Below are 27,827 nucleotides of genomic sequence, written 5' to 3'. Positions count from 1 at the left end.
TAAGGCAACCCTAAACTGTTAGTGGTCAAATGATTTGTGTGGAAAATCAGACTGGCTTTCAAATTCCAGCTCTGCCGTCTCCTAACTGTGTGATCCTGGGCAACTTCCCGGTGTCTGAGCCTCAGAGTTGAGGCTTCATCTGTGAAACCGGAGTACTAACAAAACCTGCTGCACAGGTTTGTTCTGAGGATGGAATATGATCATGTATGCAAAGCACAGTGCCCAGTGAGTGTCCAAGAGATGTCCGTTTTCTCATTAGTCTTGCCCCTCCCATGAACTCACTGTAGAACCTTTGGCAATTCTATTTCCTTCTCTGGGCCTTAGTGTCTCCATCTGCAAAATGGGAGAAGGGATGGACTCAGCTGTCTCCCAGGGCTGTTTTAGCATATGGGCCTATGATTTCACAGTGGTTCTTGTAGCAATGTCCTTTTCTTTTCTTTTTCTTTTCCTTTTTTTTTTTTTTTGCAATTTTTATTTAAACAGAAATAAAATGGGCACATGGGCTGTCTATTCATTTTCTTTGCTGCACAGCCTTGCTTTGTGACTGGTGACTCTGATGGCCAGCTGGGCTGCGCTTTCCACAATGGCTTTGTGGTTCTTGGAGGAAACATTGGAAGCGATCTCAGCACAGTAAGACTTGTCACACCTCAGCAGCACTTCCAGCTCCTTGATGTTGTGGACCAGGAACTTCTGTAAGCTACTGGGCAGCATGTGCTTTGTTTTTTTGTTGCTCCCATAACCAATTTTGGACATCAAGAGCTGGCTCTTGAACCTTCTCTGAATCCTGTTGTCAATACCTCTAGGTGTCTGCCAGTTACACTTAATTTTGACATATCAGTCTGACTGCTGCCGGATGAATGTCTTCTTCCTCTTTTTGAAAATCTTGGGCTTCATGAGGGGTCTGAGGGCAGCCATGATGTGAGTAGGAGATGGGTGCCACCTCCATAGGCAGCACCCAGGAAGAAAGGGCAATGTCCTTTTATTTTTTGAGACAGAATCTCACTCTGCTGCCCAAACTGGAGTGCAATGGTGCGATCGCGGTTCACCATAACTTCTGCCTCCCAGATTCAAGCTATTCTCCTGCCTCAGCCTCCCAGGTAGCTGGGATCACAGGCACAGGCCGCCATGCCCGGCTAATTTTTGTATTTTTAATAGAGATGGGGTTTCACCATGTTGGCCAAGCTGGTCTCAAACTCCTGACCTCAAATGATCTGCCCACCTCAGCCTCCCAAAGTGCTGGGATTACAGGCATAAGCCACCGTGCCCGGCAGGGAATGTCCTTTTAAAAATAGATTGTATGCGAATCTGTATCTCAATGGGACACAGCCATGGGAATGGGGTTGCAGAAGTTTTCTATAAGATTAGGCTCTCAGCTCCATAATCCTGCCCTTGCTTTACTCCTGAATGTGCTTCCTCTAGTTAACATTCCAAAATCACCCATCCCTTCCAGCTGGGATTATTCCAAAGACATCCAAAGACATAGAGGAGATGCTGTAATGCCCCTCAAAGTGGCACAGTGAGGGTTCCCGTGAAAAGATCTGTCTGAGCAGATCTCTTCCTCTGGAATTTCAGAGCAGATATTTTTCACAGGATCCTTTGCTGCGCCACCTTGTTTGTTCTTTCCTGAGGGTGATGTCTCCCAAAGAGCAGAACTTAGACCAGTGGCAAGAAACTGTATGGAAGCTAATTTGTGCTCAGTGAGGGAAAGGACTGCCTAGAAGGCAAGGGGTTTGTGAGCTCACTGTCCCTGGAGGTATTCAACCTTAGAATGGACCACTGTTCACTGGGATGCTGTAGAGAGGCCAGCCTGGATACAGTTCATACAATTAAATGAGGCCCACTGCCTCAAGTCCCTATGCTACTAATGAACTATTTACCAATTGGTTATCACTTAATTAGCAACGTAGATGATCCCAAACTTACAATGGTTTTACTTAGGACTTTTCCACTTCACAATGGTGTGAAAGCAGTATGTGTTGAGTAGAAATCATACTAAATTCTGAACTGTGCTCTTTTCCCTGGGTATCATACCAGAATATGCAGTCAGACACTCTCTCAATGCTGGGCAGCAGCAGTGAGCCTCAGCTCTCAGTCAGCCCCGCGATCACGAGGCTAAACTATTGATACTCTGCAATGTGTTGTGTGTCCAGATGATTTGCCCTACTGTAGGCTAATGTAAGTAAGCTGAGTATGTTTAAGGTAGGCTAGACTAAGCTATGGTGTTCAGTAGATGTATTAACAACATTTGTGACTTAAGGTATCTTCAATTTATGGTGGGTTTATCAGGATGCAACCCCATTGTAAGTTGGGGCACGTTTGTACATTAATTTTTTTTTTGAGATAATGTCTCACTCTGTCACTGAGGCTGGAGTGCAGTGGTGCCATCACAGCTCACTGCAGCCCCAACCTCCCAGTCTCAAGTGATCCTGCCATCTTAGCCACCTGAGTAGCTGGGGCTACCGGCACGCATCACCACCCCTGGCTAATTTTTGTAATTTTTTCTAGAGACAGGGTTTTGCCATGTTATCCAGGCTGATCTCGAACTCAAGCGACCCACCCACCTTAGCCTCTCAACTGCTGGGATTACAGGAGTGAGCCATTGTGCCCTGCCCGTACATTAATGAATAAACTACTGGTTGCACCATCTTAAATGCTCTGGCCTATTCTAGTTTCTCTCTCAGGAGAATGCCCACTGGAAGACTCCTGAGGGTGGGGGTTGGTGGAGAATCAGACTGAACACTTAGGACTCATCTTTCTGAGCCTTCTTTTCTACAGAGTGAAATTCTTTCTGCAATTTATAGGGTGTGTGTCTGTGTGTGTGTATATACACTAGAGTTCACCTCATTAATGCATTATTGACTGCAATTTTGTCTTTTCATTTTTCCTTTAGGATCTGAGGGTATTTTTCCCCCTTTCAGCTCTGCCCAGCTGTGTTTTATCCCAACAAGTCTAGATCTGACATTGTCTTTTCAGAATTTTAGCAGCAGTATCATGACAGCTGTTAACCTTATGCCTCTCAGATGTGCTTGAGTTGAATTTTTTGTTCTTCGCGTTCTCTCTTTCAGTGCTGGAAAAGGATACTTTAAAAAGAAACACAATTTTTCAACCCATGAGTACTGTCGGCCTCTTCCTATACAAACCTGCATTCATACCTCCTGTCAAATGCTGGGCCATTGGCTCCTCTACCAAAGGAGAAATGCATTTAGGTTAACAAAAAAGGTTTTCTGCCAGGCACGGTGGCTCACACCTGTAATCCCAGCACTTTGGGAGGCTGAGACAGGTGGATCACAGGGTCAGGGGTTCGAGACTAGCCTGGCCAACGAGGTAAACCCATCTCTGCTAAAAATACAAAAATTAGCCAGGCATAGTGGCAGGCGCCTGTAATCCCAGCTACTCGGGAGGCTGAGGCAGGAGAATCGCTTGAACTTGGGAGGCAGAGGTTGCAGTGAGCCGAGATTATGGCATTGCACTCCAGCCTGGGTGACAGAGCGAGACTCCATCTCAAAAAAAAAAAAAAAAAAAAAGATTATCTGTAAGCAGCACTGGGGAATCCAAACCCATCCTAACAATATTTTGTGAAGCAAATCCCAGCTGTTATATCATTTGGTCCTTACAACTGCCATGAGAAATAGATTGAGTAGGTGGCACTTATTCTCCCCATTTTACAGGTTAGCAAACTGAGGGGCACAGAGGTGATGTCATGCTTCTAGGATGTGGTGAAGTGAGAGCTAGAGTCATGGGCTGCAGAGGACCAGTTCAGGGAGGATTTTACCTTCACCACATTTATTCATTCATCAGACTCTCAAATGAGCATTTTTATGTGCAAGTCCTGTGCTCTTTTGGGGTTGCAGAGAGGGCTCAGACACTGTCTCAGTGCTTTCATGAGAGGAAGGGAAGAGGACAAGGAGCCATGACAGTGTGACAAAGGCATTCGCGTAAGTGTGGCACCCAGGGGGAGTCTGATACGCTCACTAGTGGAATAACCCTAGACACAGTGCAGACGCAAAAGCCCACAAAAGCAGGCATAGTGACTCCTGCTCAGCCAGGGAGGCCAGCAAGAGAGTCTTGCAAATCTCCAAAGGAAGTTTGGATGTTCCCGTGAGTGTTACCTGGGAGTAGCAAACCCTGAGGTGTGTAAGTGGATCAGACCTTAAGATTGCTCTAGGCTGGGCGTGTTGGCTCCCGCTTGTAATCCCAACACTTTGGGACACCAAGGCAGGTGGATAGCTTGAACCCAGGAGTTTGAGACCAGCCTGGACAACCTGGTGAAACTCTGTCTCTACAAAAAATACAAACATTAGCCGGGCATGGTGGCACGTGCCTGTAGTCCCAGGTATTCAGGAAGTTGAGGCAGGACAATCACTTGAGCATGGGAGATCAAGACTGCAGTAAGCCATGGTGGGACCACTGCACTCCAGCCTGGGTGACAGAGTGAGACCTTGTCAAAAAAAAAAAAAGATTAATGCAGTCTTTGAGGACTCTGTTTCCTCAACTGGTCTCAGTTTCATCACCAGGGAATTCTCTCTATTCTCCTGCCTTGCCAGTTCTTAAATAAGCCAAGCATTTTCTCCCTCCAAGCCATTGCTCATCATATTGAACTGTTGGTCTGTAGCATCCTTCTCCCCTTCTTTTCCAACTCACTCTTCCAGATCAAATGCTGCCTCCTTTAAGAAATCTTCATAGATTTCCTTAGCAGGAAGGGAGGACTCCACTTTTGTTTTCCTAATTGTATATAATTAAAAGCCTGGGCCAGGTGTGGTGGGTCACGCCTATAATCCCAGCACTTTGGGAGGCCAAGGTGGGCGGATCACTTGAGGCCAGGAGTTGGAGACCAGCTTGGCCAACATGGCGAAACACTTTCTCTACTAAAAATGCAAAAATTAGCCAAGTGTGGTGGTGTGTGCCTATAATCCCAGCTACTTGGGAGGCTGAGGCACGAGAATCACTTGAACCTGGGAGTCGGAGGTTTCAGTGAGCTGAGATCGTGCCACTGCACTCGAGCCCAGGCGACGAAACAAGACTGTCTCAAAAAAAAAAAAGCCGGATCAAGTTCTTCCGTGGATTCATGGATTAAAGGCTTATTTCTTTTTCTTTTTTTTTTTTTTTTGAGACGGAGTCTCGCTCTGTCACCCAGGCTGGAGTGCGGTGGCGCGATCTCAGCTCACTGAAAGCTCCGCCTCCCGGGTTCACGCCATTCTCCTGCCTCAGCCTCTCCAAGTAGCTGAGACTACAGGCGCCTGCCACCACGCCCAGCTAATTTTTTGTATTTTTAGTAGAGACGGGGTTTCACCGTGGTCTTGATCTCCTGACCTCGTGATCTGCCCGCCTCGGCCTCCCAAAGTGCTGAGATTACAAGCGTGAGCCACCGCGCCCGGCCTAAAGGCTTATTTCTTCAGCGTGACTTCGAGCAACTTGAGGCAAGAGGCTCTCATCTCCCTCCAGGACTAAGCACAAGGCTGTCTTTGCTGAATAGAAGTGAATTAAAATGAGAGGAAGGGGGCACATCCATTGCCAAAGTCAGACGGTTTTTTGGTCCTTTTGGGGCAAATCAGGAATGGTTTGTCAATATGGCTGCTGATACTTTGGGGATCTGGATGTTGCCAGCCTCACAAGTTCTAGTTCAGGGTGTTTAGACAGGTGTAGACCTGGTGAGTGGGGCAGGGGTCAGTGAATCACAGTGGCTTAGTCCTTGCTCTGAAAAAGCTTTTAAGCCAGTGTTTCTCAATGGATGGTCCAGGTACTTCCTGCATCCTACTCACCTGGGGAAGTTACTAGACATTCAGCTTCCAACCTGGGTCCCATAGCACTAAACCAAGCTCTCTGGAGCTGGGGCCCAGGGACCTGCATGTGGTTCTTCTCACACTGAAGTGTAGAAGCTACTGTTATAAGGGAACAGAATGACACTTCCAGAAGAGCTGGTGCCCAGAGGAGAAGTCCTGCCCATGGGAGCCAGGAGACTAGGAGGAGTGGTGAGAACTGGACACAGACACTTCATCTCCAACCCATAAGGTAACAGGAAGGGTGAGCTCAGGGCTATGTGGCCTGAGCAGAGAATGGTGGCCAGTAGCTGTGGCTCTGGGGGAGTCTTTACAGCCTGAGAGGATTTGGTAAGGTTCATGAGGAGCATTCCAGGCTGAGGTGGTTGGTTGGTTTTTCCAGACTGAGGCTGTTGAGGGAAGGTTGTGCAAACTTCCCAGGGGAGAAGATTAAAAAAAAAAATTCCAAAAAACTGATGGAGAGTAAGCTTCCCTATGTTTCTTTCCTTTGGTCCTGGGCCTTTCTCTTATCTCTTCCCTTTGGTCTGTGGGTCCATTTACTCCATATGGTAAGGAGAGAATATGTCTTAGCTGCCACTCTGATAATCTTCATGAGGTACAGCAGGGGCCTGCCCACCCTAGCCATCTTCCTTCCTTTGTCCCATTCCTCAAACCACTGTGAATTCCTTCCCTCAGAAGCATTTGCCATTCCTACATTGCTCCCAAACCCTTGGGCAGCTCTTTTTTCAGTATTTTGCTTGTATGTTGATATCCAGTAGCCTCTTCTGCAAAGTGCAGATCTTAATTATGCCATCTGTTCCTTATTTATCTAGCAAAGTCCTACTTACCCTTCAACACTCATCTCAGGTCACCCTCTAGAGATGTCGCCTCCAGCCTCCCCCTGTCCAGAGTCTGGCTTGAGTACCTTGCTCAGTTCTCCCAGATCTCACTTTGCTTACACACATCCTCACTCTCCTACCATCTAAGTCAAGGCCTGTTTCCCTTCTGGACAGGGCCTGGGGCTCAAGTGGCATTGTACTGTGGCTCCTAACTCAGGGCTGTGCACCCCTTTCCAGGGTGGCTTCGAGGATCAAAGGATGTTGTGTGAGGCTTGCTGAAGGCGTCTCTGCAAATGTTCTTGCCCTCCTCCCTGGCTCTCATGACAGGGGAGGGTACTGAGCTGACTCCTTAGGCCAAGGGGGCAGGGAACTCCAGTGACTCAGGCTTTCTGACTGGGTCTGGAGAAAGAGTAGAGGTCTATTCACTTGAGGTATGTGGTCCTCCAGGACCAAGGAGCATGACCCGCCCCTCGCCACCCTCTCCCCTCCATGCCAGCTGGGATTCAGCTTCAGCCTGGGTGGCCAGAAGGGGCAGAGTTTTCCTTTGGGTCTTGGAAGCTGCCCCAGGTGGTACACTCAGGCACCCAGCCTACACAGAAGACCTCAGAGGAAATGGAGGAGCCAAACGCTCACTAAACAGGCTTTGGTGAAAGGAGCCAAGACAAAACCCAGCTCTGAGCTTAATTAAAAAGAGTGCTTAGTCCCTCCTCCAACAAATGCAGATTGCCCACAAAGAAGAACAGGAACCCAGTGGCCAGGAAGACCCGCAGCCTTATAAACAAGCACTTTGGGCTGTGTAGGGCAGCTCCACTATGATCTGATACAATGACTATTGTCAAGGAGGGCTGTTTTTCCATGTTTTTGTATCCTTTTCTTCACATTTTCTTTTGCTACCTAATTTCATGCATCAGAGGTCAAAAGACAAAAGGTCAGGCCTGGTTTAGAGGCAGCAAACTCCCCACCACCAAGAACGTGTGTCCAAAAGAGCGCTTTGAGGCACCGCCTGCAGACACTGGCAGGTTTTCATCCCTGACTCTCTTTTGTCACTTCATGGGGTACATGAGTCTCCGTGCAAGTTGCATGAGAAATGAGATACCAACTGCTGTACCAAATTAGGAAAAAATTCACTAAACTGTTTCCATCTCATACTTTGTTTATAAGAATTTGTACCTAACAAGGAAAAGCCCATCTTTGAACTCTCAGCCTGCCTATGGTAGAGAACTTTACACACACACATATGTGTGTAAATATATACATACATAAAATATATATACATATACACACATATCCTGTAAAAATAAAATCTGAGTACATATTTCTTAATTGTTTTGCTGGGAAGATTTATAAAGATCTGTCCAGAAAATTACCAATACTTGTTCTAAAAATTGTTTTAGTTGAAAGGATAGCAGCATTTCAGTATGAATAATTTAGCATGATTATTTTGATATGTATTTAGTGTGACTATTTTGTCCTCAGACTGCAAATCTTTCCAATGTCTCATTTTGGATTCTTAGGTAATAGTAGATTGCTGGAGTTTTCTTATGTGATAGGTCCACACTATGTGTTTATAATGAGGATACAATGTCATGATTTCCCATTAGAAATATTGTCATGATTTAGGGAGATAATGACTTTCTGATTCTATGTTCATAAGCTCCTCATATTAGATATTTCAAATGGTTTTCATCCGACCAAAAATAAATTAGGGGATATCTTTATTTTTTCTTTGTGTAGAGGATTTTTTTTTTTTTTTTTGGTAGATTTGCATTCAGTGCCAGAAGGCCCCCACCTCCAGTACAAAGTGAAGGAAAAGTTAAGGCTTTGGTAAGTGTCTCTGGTGATGGCTAAACACTGAGACTGGCTTCAGGGCTCATCTCAAAGTCACTTTGGCCCAAGTGTAGCTCATCTTTTCCATCTTACTCTGGGCTGGGTTGCTAAAGATAGCTAATCAGCAGCAAATCTGAAAGATTTTTAGAGCACAATTTTATTTCCAGCAAGTTCTCAAATCCAGACTTCATATCCTGTAGTCCCCTGACCTTCCCAAAAGACTTCCCTCCCAAAAGAAAAAATAAAAATCAGCCCACAACCTGCCCTGAGGCTGAGGTGTTCACTTGGCTATTTGCAGGTTCACATGGCAGGCTCCAGGGAAAGCACCCCAATACTGGGGTGATCCTCTGCCACAGCTCTAAAGTTATTACAGAAAAATGAAGAACGAAGAAACGAGAATATTAAAGGGCCTACTTAAAGGCGCGCTTCACTTCCGTTTAACACTCTGATCTGCGTCCAAAACTAAAAGAATCGTTTAGCTTGTGCACTCAACCTCACTCAAAATCGCTTGTGAAGTAGGCTCTTTTATGTTCCAGTACTTCATGGAATCAAATTATATCACATTAAAATGTTATTAGTTTAAAACACATTAAATAAATGTAAGTCTGGGCCGACGCATGAATATTTAAAGCTCACATTACACGGTGAAATAGAAGAAAAGGGGGTGAGGAGAGCCAACAGAACATCGTATAAATGCTGATAGAAATAAAACATCCTATGTGCAAGCTTTCTTTAGCAAAATATGGTTTTATTACTTACACTTATTATGGTATTGTTAAATTTGAAAAGAAATGTAAAGAGAAATGAACTGATTCACGCTTGTTTTCAATGTTAAACAACCAGAATGCCAGTAAATCTTTTCAATGCCCCATTTTGGATTCTTAGGTGCGAGTGGATTGCTGGGACGTGTTGGCAAATTTTAAATACAACTGATTGCCTGTTTTCCATATTCATATATTGCGAATGTAACTCCAGGAGAGTGAATTTTATTTCAAAATTCTCCAAGAGTTGCCTTCAAATAGCGTCTCTGTGCATATGCATACGGTATACACTTGACGTCTGCCATGTGTACCTGTGCGCTGGAAACCAGTCGTGGAACTGAATTGAATTAGTGGATTTGAGTTGAAATGAACCCATCCAAACGACCCAGGTCAGCGCTCTTTGAGGCTTCTCTCAATAACATTTCTAATGAAAGCAAGAAAAGCAGTAAAGTAAAACAACAATAGTAACAACCCACCACGAGCACCAGGTTACCCGAACACAGACCCATCGTTTATTCTAGCGCAACCCAAGTATTTCCGGGTGGCGAGTCGCTGGCACATGGTGCCCCAGTGAGCCAGCACCCGGAGCTCGAAGCCCTGTAGGCGCAGAGGACCCCACTGCCAACTGAAATGGGTGTTTTGACCCAAACCAATCCTTAGCTCCTTTCTGCCGCAGGCGCCGCCTGAAACCCCGAGGCGACTGCTGGCCCTCGATGTGCGCTTTTTGCGCTCTGCGCTGGGGGAGTTGCAGGTGGAGAGGCGCCCCCATCCATTCCGGCACCGCCCCTAGGCAAGCCCCAAGTTTATACCGCAAGGGACCAACTCGCCGCGACTCGGCGTCCACCCTCAATGCTGACACCGTTCATGCCGGGCAAACGAAGCGGGGCGGGGCTGGGCATTAGGGGCGCCGCCTGCCGAAGATGCGGTACCACGTGCGCGCTATACGGACCCCGAATCCTGTGAGTCCAGCTCCGGCCACAGGCTCTCGAAGAACTGGGCCCTCGGCTTTAGGGCGGGCCCTCTTCTTTGCCTCCTGCCTGGATGTCGGCCCCCACCCACGCTCTGCGCGAGCTCCGGAGCCGAGCCCCAGTGCCAGAGTCGTTCCCTGCGGCTTCTCCCAGGGCTCGCACAGAGGGAGGCCCAGCGGCGGACAGCGATGGCCCAGCCTTTGCTAGATTCCGGGCTAGGGGTCTGGGGAAGAGGGGCACCGGGCTGGAACTGAGCCCCAGTTCGGTCTCCACGAGCCCTGGAGCCCCCAACGTTGTTTCCTGGCTGAGTTAAAGAGCCCGACCTTGGCCCCTCGCCTGGCGACGTCGGCCTCCCCCTCCCTTGCCCGCAGCGTCTTAGCTGGAGGGCAGCTCGCAGCGTGCCTAGGCCAACCCCTTCTGCGTCTCTTTTCTTTTCCTGTCACTCTCTGTTCTCGGTTTCTGCTTTCTCCTTCTCACAGAATGCCAGAGCGCGCAGGGGCCTGGAGGAGCTTCCGCTCCAGCCCCTTTCCTGGGCCTCCAATCCGCCTTCCCCACAGTCTAGTCTCCCCCGTTCCATATTTCTTTCTGTACAGACTCTGCTCGTATTTCCTCGCCGATTGAGCCAGCATGTGTCTCTGCCTCTAAATTTGCCTCTCCTCTTCTCCCTCGTGTAACATTAAACAAACCAAGGTGTGTTGAGCTGGAGAAGTCCTGGCAACGTGGACAGAAGGAATGGCTTATTCTGTCCTGGGGACATTTCCGGTCACTACAGTTCGGTTTTCCCTTGAGGCGGCGCCAGCGCCGGTTCCGCCCCGCAGGCCGCTGCTACGGAGGCGCCCGCTCGCTTTCTCGCTGTCTGGCGGTGTCTGCGTGTGTTCGGGTGTGGGCACATGTATCTGTGCTTGCAAACCAGGGCGGGCTCTCCAAACCGAAAGCTGCGCGGAGTTGGGTTTCTGGGATTCTAGGGCTGCGGGCAAGGGAGATGGGGGATTTTCCTGAGATCCCGACGCCCATCTGAGCCTAGACTTCCCGCGTTCTGGCCCCTTGTCCCGTATCTCTAGGGTCGCAGTGTCAATTCCGTGTCCTCCGAAGTGGTTCGTCACCTGTTCCGCCCCGGGAAGCCGCCCCTTGGGTAACGCTGCGGGAGTCCGGACGGTCCGAAGCATGCTGGCCAGGCGCAAGGGGAGACCGACTCACAGGGGACAGGGTGGGCAAGGGGACGACGGCTGGGCGTCGGTACCCCGCGAGGGGGGCTCTGTGATTCTGACCCAGCACCGGCGCCTCCGGGCCCGCGAGGTTTTGACGACCGGCGGGCGCCCCCTCGGGAACCACATTTGTTTCCCGCTGGTGTCGAGCGTCCAGAGCGCGAAGCGGCGCAGCACGGCGAACCTACGATTCGTGATGCTTGGCCTAATCCTCTGCCCTTCATGGGTGCGGGCAGGAACGGAGTAGTGGCTGATGTCCCCTCCCTAATCCCAAAGCCCCACAAAAGCCAAAATACACATGCAAACTCTCACCAAAGCATCTCACAAACACAAAAACTAAAGCCAACACATGAAAACATAACCCCAGCCCCCATCAAAACGTACAGCTCAAAAAAATAAAATCCAAATCGAGAGAAACAAAACACACACAACAAGAAATTCCCCAAGGCAACACACACACAGACGACACCCACTCACACCAAATCAAAACACATCTAAACACCGCGGAGAAGGAAAAGCCTTACAAACGACACACAAAAAGACAGCCTACAAGGACAAAGTACAAAATCACACAAAATCAAAACTCACCCCAAAGACCGGGACTTACAGAGCAAAACCAGCTAAAATCAATCCCACGAAAAAACAACACGCAAAACACCCGAAACAAAAGAAAATCCCGTGGATAAATGAAAACTCACAGGAGACAAACAAAAACAAAACAAACCCTCTAAAAGGAAACAACAACAACAACAAAACACCAACACCCCCCCCGCCCCCAGCCCGGGGTGAAATGTCAATTCCGGGAGGGCTTTTGATCTCCAGGCGCGGGCAGGCCGCTCCTCCCAGGCGCTGCCTCTCCGCGCGGGCGAGGCGGGAGGGCGGGAAGCCTGGGCAGGGGCTGGGCTGCGGAGGGAATGAGTCGAGCGCTCGGAGATGGCCAAAAATCAAATCGCGGGGTAGGGACACGGGCCCGCAGGCTGCAGGGAGGAGGCGGCGCTGGGGAACTGCGCAGACCACTTGGTGGGGGGGCCGCCCGGGAATCCACAGCCACATTTCCGATTGTGGCGAAATCTGCTCAGTGGATATGTGATGTCCAGTTGCCGCCCAGGGCCCCCCTTTCCTTGAGCTCTAGGCTCTTCCCCGTAGGTTGCGACCCAGCCTCGTGACCACCCCCTCCAAAAAACAAACAACACTCTTGCTGAGGACGAGTCACTCTCCAAAACTGCCATTGTCCGGCGGGCCAGGAGTCCTCCTACAGAGCGCTCCCCCGCCCTGGAGAACCTTTCCCCTGCGACCACCCCGCTGCAGGGCCCCACAGGCTTCCAGGGGCCAGGCCCAGCAGCTGAACTAACTCGAGGCTGGGGAAGGGAACAGGGAGGGGAGGCGTGAGCCTGGGCCGAAGAGAGAGGGCTGGACATGCCACACCTCGGCTCGGTCTCTCTGGATCTGATTTCCTATCTGGAATCAAGTCCTGGGACTCTGGGACTCCACAACGTCTCAGGGCTCGAGGGCAATGCGATTCCATTTATGGGCCGGGGTAAGGTGTCTGGAACTCCCGCCAATCTCCAGGAACTACTGAGATGTTCCGCTCTGCCCGGGTGCTCCAAAGCGGAAGCCCAGATTTCATCTCCAGTATTTCACAGCTTAACCTCCATGCTCTGGGCCAGAATGGAACTTGATGTGGGGAGGGGTTCTGGGACTAGGAGACTGGATGGGACCTGGGGGCTTTAGGGATCTGGCACTGCCCTAGGGTCAGGGGCCCAGCAATAGTCAGGGCCCCAGTAAATTGGGGTGGGGGTTGGATGGCCGGGTACTTTGGGGTCGGGCGCCGCCCTAGGGGTGAATCAGAGTAAACCGGAACGTCCACTCTGTGCCTGGTAACACTGCCAGCCTTTGCAATCCCTTTCAAAAGCACCTGCTTGGCCGAGCAGTTAATTACTTTAAAAACAAAAACCCGGCCTGTGCCCGTCTAAGCAGCGGGGTTTGCACATGGAGATGTCACAGGCCCCGCGCACAGCGCAGAGGACCGCGACCCCCAAGCGCAGGGCTTAACAGAGGGTGCGGCTGCGAGGCCCGGGCTCCCGGGCTCGGCTTCGGTCTGCCCCTTCCCGTAGGTGCGCTGGCTAGCGCCCGGCGCAGTCTGAAGCCTTCCTTCCCTCCCCCCCAACCCCTATAAAAGTCTGGGGCGGCGCGGCAGCAGCACTGCTGCTCTCCCGGCTTCCCGCTCTACTCCGGCCCGGCCAGGTCCGCCACGTCTGGCGCGCTGAGCAGGCCCGGCCGCGCAGCGCCTACCCTTTCCTCGCTCCGGGCCGGCAGTGCGGGGCGGCGCGCTGGGGGCGCGGCGTGTCTGGGGACATCTTGTGATGTTGGCGAGAACAGGACATGATCTCACATGGCGAGAAGCTCTTTAGTTCCTTAATCATTTCACGGTGGCTTCGGACGCTTTTTTTCCACCTAAAACGTTTAGTTTCAGCTCAGTGATCAGCTACCCCAGCTCGGCGGGGGAGCGGAAGGCTTGAATTATTCCGACCTGTGAGCGGCCCCTGGCACCAAAAAAAAAAAAAAAAAAAAAAAAAAGAAAGAAAAAAAAAGGCACAAAAAAGTGGAAACTTTTTTCCCTGTCCATTCCATCAAGTCCTGAAAAATCAAAATGGATTTAGAGAAAAATTATCCTACTCCTCGGACCAGCAGGACAGGTAGGACCGCGATACGGGCTCCAGACGTGCAAACTCCGGGACACAGCCAGGCCCTGGTCCCTACGCAGGGTGACCCTGGAGGAGGAGGGGGTGCGCCGCATTTTCGTAGAGACTGTCTAACTGGGGCGTGTTTGTTACGTTTTTTCACCTATCTGTTCACACACTTCTGCATCAGTCCAAGGATCTGTGAGTTTGTGTTTTTCTGTTTCTGAATGTTCATGCTGGTGTCCTTCTGGGGGTCTGCAAGTTAGGGCCTGTGTGTTTATATAAGGGACTCAGTGTGTGCATTACAGTATATGTATTTTTAAAAGATATAAAAATATATGAGTTTGTGTCCAAAAGTTTGTTTGCCTCTGTGTGTGTGTGTGTGTATCTTTATACTCATGAGGTATTTGTGTGTGTTTATAAGTTAGTATTTGTGTGTATATTATTTTGGGTATCCAAAATGTGTGTCTACTATGAGTGCTATTTATGTAATTGGGAAATATCTGAGTGTACATCCACTATTTTAAGGGTCTGCATTCACCTGTTATAGCCCAAGTGATTTTGGAAGTGAGAAAGAGGTGGCTACACTGACCTTTCCATTTTTGGATGTCAACAGCTGTCCAATGCATACATGCCAATGTTCACATTGTGTCTCTAGGCAAACTCCTAGACATGGGTCTGGGGCCTATGGAGATCCGTGGTGTTTAGCATGTGCATTGTAAGGCCCAGTTTCCATTCTGTTGGGAGATAGGACCAGGAATGAAGGTGTGAGTTCAGGGCATGTAGTCTCTTGGTGTGCAGTGGGCACTGTTGAGGCTACCATTTGTACAAACAGGTCTCCTGTGGCAGGCGCAACCTTGCAGATGAGAGCGGACACCTGTAGGGTTAGTTGTGACATTTCTAGGGACCCCCAGCCTATATTCACTTTCACCTAGACAAGCCTCTGACACTGGCGTGTATATTTGTGTGTACACACACACACACACACACACACACACACACACACACTGTATCCTCAGGTTTTATCCTGTGGGTGCCGCTCCAGTGGAGGAGAGCACAGTGGGTGGATGCATGTGCCTAGTCTGGGCTTTCAGCTCTAGTGCCTGTATGCACACAGGCCTCCCTGGCTTAGGTCTCCATGTGCCTCCCACAGGCCTGAGAAGTAGGTAGCAGGATGTGTTTATGTCTGAGAGGAGATAGCAGGGACAGTAGGCCTCCATCTGCCCTGAGGCATGAATCAGGTATGGGGGGCCTCTTTCACTCAATAGGCCACTGTGTAACTCCCACACACTCTCCTGGCCCTGGCAAGAAGCCCTCTTCCCCCATCTCTGTGCCCTCTGAGAACCCCCATCTCTACTCCAGCCTCAAATACAAGCCTAAGAGCAAAAAGGATAAACTCAGACGCCAAGCCCAGGACAACTCCTGGGGCATAACTGTGTTTCCAAAATTGTGGCTGAAGAGAAGTGAGGGCAGAGATCTGAGGCAGAAGAGTGTTCCCAGGATAAGGGCTCAGGAAAAGGTACCTGGAAACTCCTCTTCTCCATCCTCAATTCTCAGAAGGCTCTTCTCCCTGGCAGTGGGCTTCTCAGCAGATGGACTTTCAGAGAGACCTGAGCCTGGAAGTGGGCGATGTGTATGTGTGGGGAATGAGGCGGGGATGTATGAGTGTCGTGGAGAGGTTCTGTGCAGTCCTCGGGCTGGCTCTCCTGACAAGCTGTCTAGAAGAATGTAATTCATGGCGGTCGATGGGCTCTTTCATTAGTTCAATCGCCTGAATAATCATTTAATCAATAAAGCAGTTCATTCCTCTGCACAGCTGTACTGGGTGGGGCTTGGGGTGGGATGAAATAGGGGAGCCCTAGGCTGGCCAGGGCTTAAAATCTAGAGAGCCACGCCCCCTCCTCACTGATGGGTTGGGGAAGAGCTGCCTGCCTGGAAAAGGGTGACAGTTCAAGTGAGACTGCACTTGCATTTGTCCACTCCAGCCTGGGTCAAGGCTGGAGAAGAGAGGGAAGCTGAGAAGCTGTCCAAGCTGGTGCTCAAAGGGGTGTCCACGTCTGGTTCCTATGAGAGCTTCTTCCTTCTCCCAACTTCTAGGTATTTCATGGGCCGATAGACTTCCTTTTTCTTCCTTCAGAACTATATTCCATTTCTTACCCCAACCTCAGTTTCCCTGTCTGCTCAGTGGGGAGGGAGTGTGTCATTCTGGCTCTAAGCCCAAGATAAGATCAGGTCAACACTAAGCAGGGAGCCACTTAAGGACCTTCTCCTCTAATGTCTTCCTTGCTGTAGGGAAAGGAAACACAGAGGTTCAGAGAGGGGCAGGGACTTGTAGGCGATCATAAAGCATGCGTAATGGAGGGAATAGGAATGGAAGGTGACCTCTCTGCCCTTAGACCTCCTGTTCCTGCTGGAAGAAGAGACAGATTCCCCCCCTCTCTCCATGGACCCCCTTGGAGAAAAACTACTACTTGGGCAAGTAGTAGTCTCTCCTTGCCATGGGAGCCCTTGAGTCCTTAGATCCAGGCAGACTTGGATGGGTTGAATACTTTCCCACTGGGCATTGGCATCCAGTCTCACAGTTCTGGAATGAGCCTGGGATGGAGTGATAGATATTAATAAACCCCTATCCATGAAGCTTCATCTCACAGAGCCTAAGAAGTCACATCTCAGGGTTTGTTCTCTGTATTAAACAAACCGGGAAGCAGAGGCTTTAGAAGGGGCTGCCTGTCTCAAGTCTTTGGGAGAGAGAATAGTCCCAGCGCCCCTGGCCTGCAGGACATGCTGGTAATGATAACACACCCCGACTAAGGCGGTTTTACACGATTCTTGAAAAACCTGGTTAAATTCTCATTGTTTCTCCATCCTCTTCAAGAACTCCTGAAAACAGAGACGGGTCAAGTAGAGCAGACTCCTGATCTAGGGGCAGGAATCATGCAGGAATCTGCTGTGCCTCGACTTGCTGTATAATTTCAGGTCAATTTCTTTCTCTCTGATACTTTTTATTTTTATTTTTTAAAAATGAAGTTTAGAGAGAACTCAATGGGTTGAGACAGCCATGCTGGCAGCATCCCTGATCTTTCCAGAACTGAGCAACCAGTCTGTGCCCTATTGGGCCTCACTTTGTCAGAAGCAAGAACAGGGAAATGGGCTGGACTTGGGTTGAGGGAGTCGATGTCAGGCTAATAGAGCACTGTAGCAGCCCCCACCTCCTGAAGCCGCAGTAATGCAGTGCGCTGGGAGGCGTGGAAGGGGAAGCCGGGAGGGGGTGTGTCCCCAGTGAAGCGAGGTCTCTGGCTTCTCAAACATTATTCTCAATGGGCTGTCTTTCAGTACTAAAACTTTCAGAGGCAATTTGGTTCACATAAATGGAGTTTCTTCCTGGACAGTTTCCTTTCGCGGTCTCCTGCCCCCAGCGCCTAGCACAGTGCCCGGCCCAAAGCCCTGTTACTGGGAGAAAGAAAGCGCATCACTGTAGATCACAGCGAGGCCCGACTGCGTTGAGAGCCGCAGTGAGACCAGCCCCTGCTAGTCTCGCTCTCCTGGACCCAGGCTGCGGCTCCTGGGCGTTCAGAGACAGGACTGAGGCGCAGTAGCCTGGCTCCAGCATGGACTTGCTGTGCAGCCTCGAGCTAGTCACGTAACCTCTCTGGGCTGTCGTTTGGTGACCTGTAAGGCTGGGCTAGGTGGCCACGGTATCAGGTCGCGCCTTTTGGGGTTGGAACTTCCCAGAGGCCGCCCGCTCGGGCGGTGATGAATCACCCCCATCCAGAGGGAAACTCCTTCCCCCAAGAACGCCGCGAGTTGCGGGAAGGGGCTGCTCTGGGTGCACAGGTAAGACGAGTCCTGTGTGTGCCACGCAGCAGAACACTGTCCCGCAGCCGAACACCTACTGTGTGAAACGGGGGATCGGCGCTACTCCTGCTCGGACCGTGCCCCGGGGATTCTATACAAGCCTCACGGGTATCCGAAGGAAAACCTGCGTGTGAGGGCATATTCCAGCCGAGTTCTTCGATTTGGCAGCATCGCCCCTCCCCCACCATCCCGACAGCGGCTCTGGAGAGGCGCTTTTGAGAAAGGTTTCCAGCCCGCAGCCTTTCTTCTACCCCAGACTTGCTGTGTGACTTTGGACAAGTCGTATCCTGCCTCTGGGCCTCGGCTTCTGCACCCGTGAAATGGAGAAAGCATAGCTTCGAGGCCCTTTTAGCTTTAAGATTCTAGAGAACCTGGGTTTGTAGGCCTGAGCTCAGCAAGAGGGTCTGGGGGTGGGGGTGTCACTGGCTCCATCCCTCAGGGCGTCCCTCACTCCCGCCTCTCCAGTAGGTGTGCAAGCCGCCATGTTGAGTCTGGGCCGAGGATCTGAATTCTGGTCATTTCCGACCCACTGGGCGCCATCGGGTGAAGCCAGTGCGGGAACTCTATTCCATCCCGGTCCCTCTCTGCTGTTGCGATCTTCCTGCTCCAAGGCCGGGGGTGAAAGGGGAAGATCCGGACAGGCGGGTTCCAGACAAAGAAGAGATAACGCCGCCACTCCACCCCGGCGCGCACTGCAGCCTCCTGGGTCCCCAGAGGCCCGCCTGGGGCCGTTTTCCGCAGCTGTGCGCTGGTGGGGGTTGGGGACGGGTGTCAGCGCCGGAAACTTGTCTACTGGTCAGGGATAGCTGGGTGTGGAACAGGGACAGAAGGTGGGCCCAAGGGTCGACCCCAGTGTAGGAGTTTGAGTAGAGCATGAGTAGAGAGAAGGCAGAGGAAGGGAAACCGAGGCAGAGAATAAAACAAGAGGTTAACCCAGGAATCCTCCCATGATCAGCCTGTACTCTGTCTTCCTTACAAGCCCAGTGCTGGAGCAGGCATCTCAAAGCCCTTGTTTTGGTGGATTTATGTTTAATATTAGCGGATCATCACTCATGAAATAGAAAGTGAGTCTTCGGACCACTCCCATGAGTTGCTGGAGCAAGGGAATCCTCAGCGTCTTTCTTGTGCCAGGGCCCAGATGGCTCACAGAACTATAGCTTTCTGGGTGAAGAATGACTGTCACACGCTTCCTTTTCAAGGTCCAGTTTCTTTGATTGTTGTCTCGGAGCCTTAAAACCCACAAAGAAACTGACTGGCTAGTCAAAGATCCCTTCTGTAGCAAGAGAGTTCTGCCATAAATCCATCCATTTTGTCTACACAGGGACAGGAACTTCCCCTGTAGAGGGAAGGTCGGGTTTTCCCGTCAGCTGGAAGCTGCCGCATTGCAGCGCGCCTGGCCGCTTTGCTTGACCCTTGCAGATAGAATGCTCCCGCCCACCCGCCCGCTTCAGAGACCCTTATTAGCCATGGACGCGACTCGGCTCATTCGGCTCTCAAGAAGCCTTGAGCCGGATGCGGAATTACTCCGGTGGACAGAAGCGCAACACAGCTCCCAAAGCGTCTGGCAGTTCCTGAACTGAGGCAGGAAAGAGGGCCAGCCACTCCGCTTGGGCAACTTGGCCCAAAGCCTTAGCCTCTCCACCCAGGTGCGCCGTGGTGCGCCCCAGTTACTAACTTTAAAGGAGTGTGAGATATTCTCCCCCTTCCCCCAACGTCTCTGCCTTTGGTTAATGCAGCATTGAGGGCCCTGCAGGTGGAGTGAGGGAGGAGGGTGCACGAGGAGGAGCCAGTGGTGGTTTAGTAGGTACTTGATAAAATTAGGAAATATTTCCGTGGAAGGAGCCTTCAGTAAAATCCAGTTAACTCCACTCTGCCCATTTTACAGATGAGGAAAGTGAGGTCAGAACTGGCAGATATGCACACAATCCGATGCACACACTCCGATCCCATCACGAGCCTGATGGTGCAGGATCTCTACTGCGCTCCTTGTCTTCCTCCAACATACATTTTTTGTTTTCTGTTTTTTTCTGGAGACTTCCCCCATTCTCACCCTTCACTCGGCTGCTCTCAAGCCTTAAGAGCGTCCCAGGATCCCAACGTCGCGGTGGGGAGGTCCAGCCCGCGTGGGACCCGCAGCGGGACTCTCCAGGCACTGCGTGGGCCCCTTTCCCCCTCCCCACAGCCGCGATCCACTAGGCCTTAGTCCAGCGCGTTTGTCAATGAACGTGGCGCCGCCGCCTGGGCCCCGCCCCCCATTCTCTCCCATTGCCCAGGTATCCGCTAATCAGGCGGAGCCTGTGGGCTGCTTAGCCAATGGGGCGGTGTTTCGGGCCAGGGCCGGCTGACGCCACTCTGATTGGCTTGGTGGAGCGTGATTGGCAGGTTAGCCCCCGCCCCGCCCCCGCCCGGAGGGAGCTGAGCCCCGGGCGGCGCTGTCCACACGCAGCGGGTCCTGAAAGCGGCTCCGGGGCGGCGCGGTGGCGCACTGTGCGCGCCGAGCAGGCGGAGGGCTAGCGACGGCGGCGGCGGCGGCAACGCAGGCAGTCAGAGCCGGCTGCAGCTCCATCTGAGCCCCGGCAGCCCCGGCGGCCTTGGTGGCAGGGACCCTCTGCTCTCTCCTCTGTTCCTCACTCCACGCCTGGGGCAGGCACGGCGGCCGTCCCGGAAGAGGCAGCGGAAAGACAGTGGAACCAGACCCACGAGGGAGGGCGGCGGGGCTCGAAGAGTTGGTTGGCACGAGGTAGACACCCCGGCGAGGAAGAGTCCGTCGCTGGTGTCCCCGTTCCTGGTCCCGGCGATGGGCGAGCAGCGGGGGCCGCGGGAACTTTGAAGGCAGCGGGTCGCAGTGTTGGAGGGCTGCACGCTCCCGGGCACTCCGGAGTCGCGGCCCCAGCGTCAGGGGCGGAAGCATCTTCAAACCCGCCAGGACCCCGCGCTGCCGGAGAGGAAGTTCTTTGCAACTTCGTCCGAGACGTCGGAGAGCCAGTTGGAGAGAGGCTGAGGGGGCAGGTCCGAGCCCCAGAGACTCAGAGAAGCAGAGAAAGAAAGGATTTGGAGGAGACCGAGGGGTCGAGGAGGGACCTCAGAGGCATCGAGGCCGCGGAACCAGCCTGGCAGCCCCCGGGTCTCGCTGCCCCCTGAGTGAAGTCAAGGGCCGAGTGTTCCGGTGGCCTCCTCAAAGCTGCTCCTACCTGGGGCCCGGGGCTGCAGGCTGTCCCGGAGGCGGGCCCCTACGCTATGCCCCCGAAGCCGCGGGTGCCTTGGCCGCAGCTATCCCGGGCTGGGCCCGGAGCTGCCGCTTGAGCCAGCCAGGGAGGGAAGCCAGCCGGAGTTGGGCACCTGCTCCTAGCCGAGCTGCGCTAGCACCATTTCCCGCCTCTCCGCGCAGCTCCGGGCGGTCTCCAGCAGGGAGGCTCTGAGAGAGACCCCGAAGCTCCAGCAGGGTTTTCTGAGCCCAGCTCGCACAGTGCCTGGCCTGGTGGCGCGGCTCCCTATCCGCCCTGGGCAGCCCCTTGGCGCCGGGAGGCGGCGGCGTGGGCCGGCCTGCAGTCTGGAGCGCCCCGATGGAAATACACTGTAAGCACGACCCGTTTGCATCCATGCATAGTAAGTAGGCGGCGAGCTCGCTTCTCTCACTCTCCCGCCGGGACCGGGTTGGGGGTGCCGAACCGTGGGTCAGGTACTAAGGCCGGAAGGATCTCGGACCTCTGCAGTCGCGCAGCGAACTTTGCAAAGTGCAGGGATCCCAGGCAGGGGACCTGAAACAACGCGCTTGGCCGCCGGGGCTGGAGCACCTGGTCCGGGAATCCCGCCTCCGGCAACGCGTAGCGTGGGCAGCTAGCTGCAGCCTTTCAAGGCTCCGGCGGCGACATTTCAGCTCTTTCGGAGAACCCTGGCTTGGACCCGTAGAGGGCTCCGGGCCAGGCCAGTTGGAGGGCAGTAAGTTGTAGGGAGAGGTCAGTCTGAGTCTCAGACAGCGCCCCACACCCCTACTCCGATGGCGCCTTTTTCAGCCATGGGGCTGATCCAGACTGGCGCTTGGAGGGAAAGTGGGGCCCTGACCCGTGTCTGTATGTGTGGAGAAAGAGGTTGAGAGCTAAGCGAGGACACCGGGGCTAGGGCTCCAAAGGCGTCGTGGAGTTGAGGAGGGGGCTTTGAAAAATCAACGAAGTGGCGGTTTCTGAGTTCAGCTTCTGCTTAGGAGCCGGCCAGTTCATATAGAGACCCTTAAAGACCCCACTGGGTCCTTCTCTGCAGGACGCCTTTTCTCACGGCTTCTCCCCTTTAAAAAAAGAGGATAAGAAAGGAAAAAGAAAGAAAGAGGAAGCCAATTAGTCACCACGCAGGCACCCCCGCCTCTGAAAGCAGCGTGTGTAGGAGACGGGAAGGGTCATTTCGGGCGAGGGCAAGGCCGGCCTGGCTGCCTGGCCCGCAGGGATCCTGCCAATTCACCCATTAGCACAGCCTCCTGTGAGATGAGCGCTCCTCTCACGGTGAGTTAACGCCGGATTAGATTCGGAGATTTCAAGGAAATTCCAAGTGGAACGAATCGCGTTTCCTTTCTGTTTGCTGCAGAGCCAGGCTGGAGGAAGGTGCCAGGCTTTGGCAGCCTCGGCTTGGGTGCCGCTCGGGGTCTCTGCGGGCTGCAGGTCAGGGAGTTGCTCCCGGGCTAGGAGCCATCCCCATGCCTGGTCCCCCCACCCCGCTCCCCACCAACCCAACAGCCTGGGATCCAGCTTTCCTAGCCGCAGGTCCCCTATTTAACAAAGGCAGCAGAGACCCGGCTGGAGAGAAGGCGAGCTTCCCGGGGCGAGCATGTCCTGTCTGCCACGGAGTGCTGAGTGGCCTGGCAAGCAGGCGAAAGCTTGTGTAGGCAGCCAGGGCTGGCTGCGGGCAGGTCAGTTTCTCTTTGTGTCAATTTTCTGAGTCTGAAGTAATCCACCAAAGCGGCGGGGAGCTCTGTGCAGAGGAGCCACCTGTTCTGGTCCCAGCCCAAATGATTCCTCAAGGTTTGGGGCCTGCGCCCAACCGGTTTCCAGTCTGTGGTGACCCCAGTGCCCTCCACAGCATTTTCCGCCTCGGACTCCAGCCTGGCTCTGGGGAGGCTCTGATCTCGCAATGTAAGCCCAAAACAAACCAGTTGGGGCAATGCTCTGAGAGGTGAGCAAGCCCTTGGCTCAGCCAAGGAGGAACTGTGGGGACAGATGGGGAGCACCAGCCCCTGCGCTTCTCTCCTCACCGGTGGAAATCCACAGGCCCTCACTGTGTCCTTCTGCCCAGCGCTCCGTGGCCCAGAGGTTGTGCCCTAGCCCTTGGGGAGATAGCATCAGACCTGGTGGTCTCTCGGCTGAGCATCAGTGTGGAGAAGGCAGCTGCTTTCAGGTGCAGGTTAGCCAGCCACTAATGTCTGCGCCTCCTTGTCCGGCCTTCAATCTGCCCCCTCCGTGGGAAGTGCTCCCTCCCATTTTCAATCTCCCTGGCAGCACAGTGGGGGCTGGGCGCCAGCCAGCCTAGCTGCCAGAGCTGGTGCAAGACCTTGGCTTCTCTGGAAGCACTCTTGGTTCTGAGGCCCAAAGCTGTTTTCTTGCACAATGTAGGCCTGCTCTGGGGCCCCAACTTGCTAGCAATGGGGAGTGGGAGGCACAGTAGATCCCGGAAGGTGGCTGAGGTAGTAGAGGCTCAGATCAAGTCCCACCTCCTCACCTTCCTCCCGGGCCCGTCAGTTTCTTCTTTCTGTTACCTCTCCCTGCCTCCATCCCCCACCACTGCTTCCCCCCACCACTGCTTCAGAGTCGGATAGCTTCTCTGGAGAGGGGCAGGGACTTCCAGGAAATGGACTTCTGAGTTTGGAGGAGTCCCCACCCACTATTCCAGGCTCGTCATTTTCATCAGCACAATAACCTCCTGCTCTCTTCCTGAGCGGTTTCCCTAGGTATCTTTACCAGTTATAAAACACTCATAGCCAGGGTCCTACCTGAGGGTGGCCTAAACCTTCAGCTTCACCCATTTTACAGAATATGATATTGAGGTCAGAGAGACAAAAGGACTGACTCAAGAAGTTCACACTGGCACAGCTGGAGCTGGTTCTTGGGTCTCCCTGACCATCTGAAAAAGGCATAAAAATGAGGCTTCAGAGGGTTCACAGAAGGGGAGAGGGAGGGACTCAGATTCCAGAGAGAGGGCAGTGGGTATACACATTTGCAAAACTCTCTCTTTGTCTAGTCTAACCATATATATGCCTACTGCCTGACTCTCCACATGTATCAGTACCATTAGGGAGACTTCTTCCCTGCCTTTTCCCCGTGCCCCTGTTTGCCTGTCTGTGTACCCCTTCATTCTTTCTGGTGCATCTAGGAAAAATTTTAATGATCCCGTGGGGGTCCTGCCGCTCAACCTGTGGCTGAGTCAGCAAAGACCCTTTCCCCAAAATCCTATGCTCAGCCATGGTCTTTGGGGGTATTGGGAGGGCCTGTGGTGGGTAGTATGACCTTATCAGGGCCTGAGGAGCATCTGTGGAGGCCAGCCCTTTCCACACCAGAGCCACAAAGGCCTCAGGGGCCTCTGCAATTCAGTCTTTCTCTCCTCACTCCCCTCCAAACACTGCCCAGTCTGCCCTGTCCTGTGGTCTGTCTTTTTCTTGTATCTGTGGGTCTGTTTCCTGGTCTCACCTGATTTCTTTGCCTCTGTCTCTGTGTCAGTCCCCCTTTCACGGGATGAGTCCTCACCTAATTGGAGTCCATAGGAAGTACAGGCTGGGACTTGGGTTCTCCAAGAAGATGCAGGGCCAGAGCTGGGACCCCAGAAAACAAAGGTCCTCTGTCTAGAGAAGTCCCCTGTCCTCCAGAAGCCCCTTCCTGGGCTTCCTCCATTTTCTCTTCTTGTTGCCTCCCGTTGTGTGCCACCTTCATCTTTCTTTTCTTGGCCTATTCTAGCTTCTCCATTCCTTTTCCCTCTCCTCTGCCTGTCTAACCTGCTGCTTCCTTTCCAGGCTCTCTCTCTCCTGGTTGTCTGTCTCATTCAGTTCCCACTCTTTACACTTCTCTTAACACAACTCTTTTTTCCTCTTTTCTTTCCCTGTCCTGCCTCGCCTCATTCAGACTTTGGACTTCACTTCTTACCAATTCCAGAGTAAGTGGCCTTCCTCACACCATAGTTGTAACCCTTCTCACCACTACCCCCTAAAAGCTCCATTGAGTAGGGTTGTGATGGTGGAGAAGGCCAAGGGGTCTTGGGGACCTTTCAAGGAAGTTGAGGAAGGTAAGAGGCTCCCAGGTCATCCCAAGTCTATTGTCAGCTGTGGACCTATAGATGAGACTGTGGAAGAGCATTACTAACTCACCCTATGTGGTCAAGGGTAGAGGGTTTGGGGACCTGCCCTCACCTTGAGAGACCCGGCTCTAGGAGACCTTTAGGGTTTTTCCCATGATACAAAACAGCCCCCGGTGCTCATAAATGTCCTGCATGACTGCTTTTGGAATTTAAGTCCTCTGAAGGTTGCCACTGTGTTTTGGGCAGAAAGTCTCAATTGTCAGTGACATAGAGAACAGGCTATTGCTGATGGACCATAATACCTGGACTCCCAGGTCACATCAAAAGTGTGCTGGGTGTTTAAGCTTCCTTTGCCTGCCCTTTGTGTTCCCAGATGAGCTTATACCAATTTTGAATTTATTTTCTTTTACTTAAATCCAGCCTGCTCTTGAAAGATCTGTACAACCTTTTTAAATAGGTGTTCCCAGCCCCAGAACAAAGCCTTCTGAAGGCTCTTGGCCAGGGTGACTGCAGTCTTTCTGTTTTAGAAAAACTATGCAATTATGTTTCTAACTGCAAAATCCTATTTGGAATGGTTTTCCTTTTTCTTATGTCTTTTAGAATAATCAAAACTGAATAAAGATCATTTTGAAAATCAGAAATCCTGCTTAGAACTGGAACTAAGTACCTCAGTTATCTATAAAATTGTGTTTTTCCTTGAAATAAGCCTGAGCCTGGACATTTTTGGGAAATATTCATGGGAAACTTGAGTGGATTGCTTGGACAGTTTTCAGGAAATATGTTATATTACGGGGGTTTTTGCTCCCTTTATTTCAGGTGTGGTTCATGAACCTTGGTAGTAGTTTAGTACTGGGGAGAAATAGCTGAGATGAGGTGGCTATTTCATGTTTTAGAGTTGGAGTGTATGTATGTGTGAGACCTTTGAGGTCTTTCCCTTGTACCGTCCAGTCCTAGTCCAGTCTTGGTTCAGGAGGAGTTTCCCCTTCCTTTGCCTCTGAGCTGCCAGCAGCATCAATAAACGCTTTGACTTGGCTTTGGGCTCCAGTCTTCAGCAACGTCAGTGAGTGACTAATTAACAGCTATAAGGTCAATGATGTTGCTGCATTGGATCACTCTGTGTTTACTGGTTTGGCTCTTCATTTACTTGGGTCCTTGTGTCCTTCCAGATGGATCTTGATGTAAGAGAATGGTGTCGGGCTCCTTTGACTTAAAATCTATCCCAGGATCCTTGTAAAACCTGGGACCCAGAGGCTTTTGTAGGTTTCTTTATTTTCCCTGGACCAAAATAAAGCTATTTGTCAACTGCAAAACATCGTAAAAATTCCAAGGAAACTCCTTTATAACAAATCCCCGTGCAGTGGAGTGGAATGTGCTGTGTGTAGAAGATGCTATGACCCATTTCTTTTGTGTGCTTTGAGAAGGTACAGTGGTCAAGTCTGCATGTCAGCCTTACCTTCTTAAAGGGAGGGTTTTAAACAAGGCAATGGTTGGTTTTTTTTCTCAGTACTCTGCAGATGCTGTTAAATTTTTTAAAAATTCCTTAGCCCTTGAATAGATTGCTGATTTAAAAAAAAATTTCCCTGAGATACACGTTTATTGGAGTTGTTCTTTTCACTTTTAAAGACATTTGTTAAAAGGAAACAAGTTTTATTTTTTCCCTCTTTAAATGTGAGGTATTTTAAAGCACATTTTCTCCCCAGGATCTTCCTTAGACCTCAGCATCACATAATAAGTTGTGCCCATTTGGTTTACATTGAGATCTTCACACATTTCATTGTTTAGAAAAATTACGGGGAAAATGCTAATAATAGTATGGGGATGTTTGCTGTCAATAGCTCAACAGACTGGCTGCAGATGGACAAAGGCTAAGATTAATTTTAAAAGGCAATCTGGGGACTTCGTGTAGTTTGCACGATTGGACTCCAGGCGCAAGACATCCAGCCTGCCGGCCATTTGTGATCAGAGGAGCTCGGCGTCCTCACAGCGGTGCTTCTCCTATGTGACTGGTTCTAACCACCCTTTCCCTTTCCTTTTGTTTCTGATCTGTTTCAGGACATGGAGGAGTGAATCAGCTTGGGGGGGTTTTTGTGAATGGACGGCCACTCCCGGATGTAGTCCGCCAGAGGATAGTGGAACTTGCTCATCAAGGTGTCAGGCCCTGCGACATCTCCAGGCAGCTTCGGGTCAGCCATGGTTGTGTCAGCAAAATTCTTGGCAGGTAAAGGCAGGAGCTCCTGGCTTCCCTTGATCTTTCAAATAAAGACCTAAAACATGACCCAGCAGCTGTCCAACATGACAGTATCATAGCAAGAATCATGGTGGCATTTTGTTTCACACGCAGAGCACTTTAAAGTTTGCAAAGCCCCAATTCCAAGTAGCCCTGGGAAACCCCTGTCTCTAGTGACATGTGGAATAGGGTGACTTAGTCAGGAGGGATGACATGTTTTCTGAAAGCCTGGTGAATTGTTCTAAAGAACTCAAGAGTAAGACGATCTTGGGAATTTCCCTTATATATCCTAGGTGAGCCTGGGTCCCCGCGTAGGACTTAATATCACATAACCAGAGTTCAATGTTTCATTTTAATGTTTTTGAAAGCATATTCCACTTTTAAAAGTCAGCTGTTATTTTCAGTTTTGAGTTATTATCAACCTTGTTATGTTGGGCTG

General features: G+C 51.5%; 1 protein-coding gene and 1 pseudogene across 4 annotated transcripts in view; one reads left to right on the top strand and one right to left on the bottom strand.

The window, feature by feature from the left end:
• Nucleotides 1-507: 507 nt before the first annotated feature.
• On the bottom strand, nucleotides 508-915 carry LOC116474174 (large ribosomal subunit protein eL32-like; annotated as a pseudogene).
• Nucleotides 916-13,601: 12,686 nt separating this feature from the next.
• PAX5 (paired box 5) overlaps nucleotides 13,602-27,827 on the top strand; it is a 199,635-nt gene continuing 185,409 nt past the window's right edge. For 3 of the 4 annotated variants that reach the window (XM_032164173.2, XM_032164172.2, XM_032164170.2), the window contains exons 1-2: nucleotides 13,602-14,052; nucleotides 27,214-27,379. In XM_032164173.2, coding sequence (XP_032020064.1) covers nucleotides 14,007-14,052; nucleotides 27,214-27,379 — 212 coding nt within the window. In that variant the 5' untranslated portion in view covers nucleotides 13,602-14,006. Of the gene's footprint in view, nucleotides 14,053-20,400; nucleotides 21,499-27,213; nucleotides 27,380-27,827 lie in introns of those variants that run through there. The other variant, XM_032164171.2, reaches the window with a different exon arrangement.

Source organism: Hylobates moloch, unplaced genomic scaffold (genome assembly GCF_009828535.3).
Source record: "Hylobates moloch isolate HMO894 unplaced genomic scaffold, HMol_V3 SCAFFOLD_10, whole genome shotgun sequence".
NCBI lineage: Eukaryota > Metazoa > Chordata > Mammalia > Primates > Hylobatidae > Hylobates > Hylobates moloch.
Note: the sequence above shows the minus strand (reverse complement) of the source record. Positions and strands in the feature narration are given on the sequence as shown.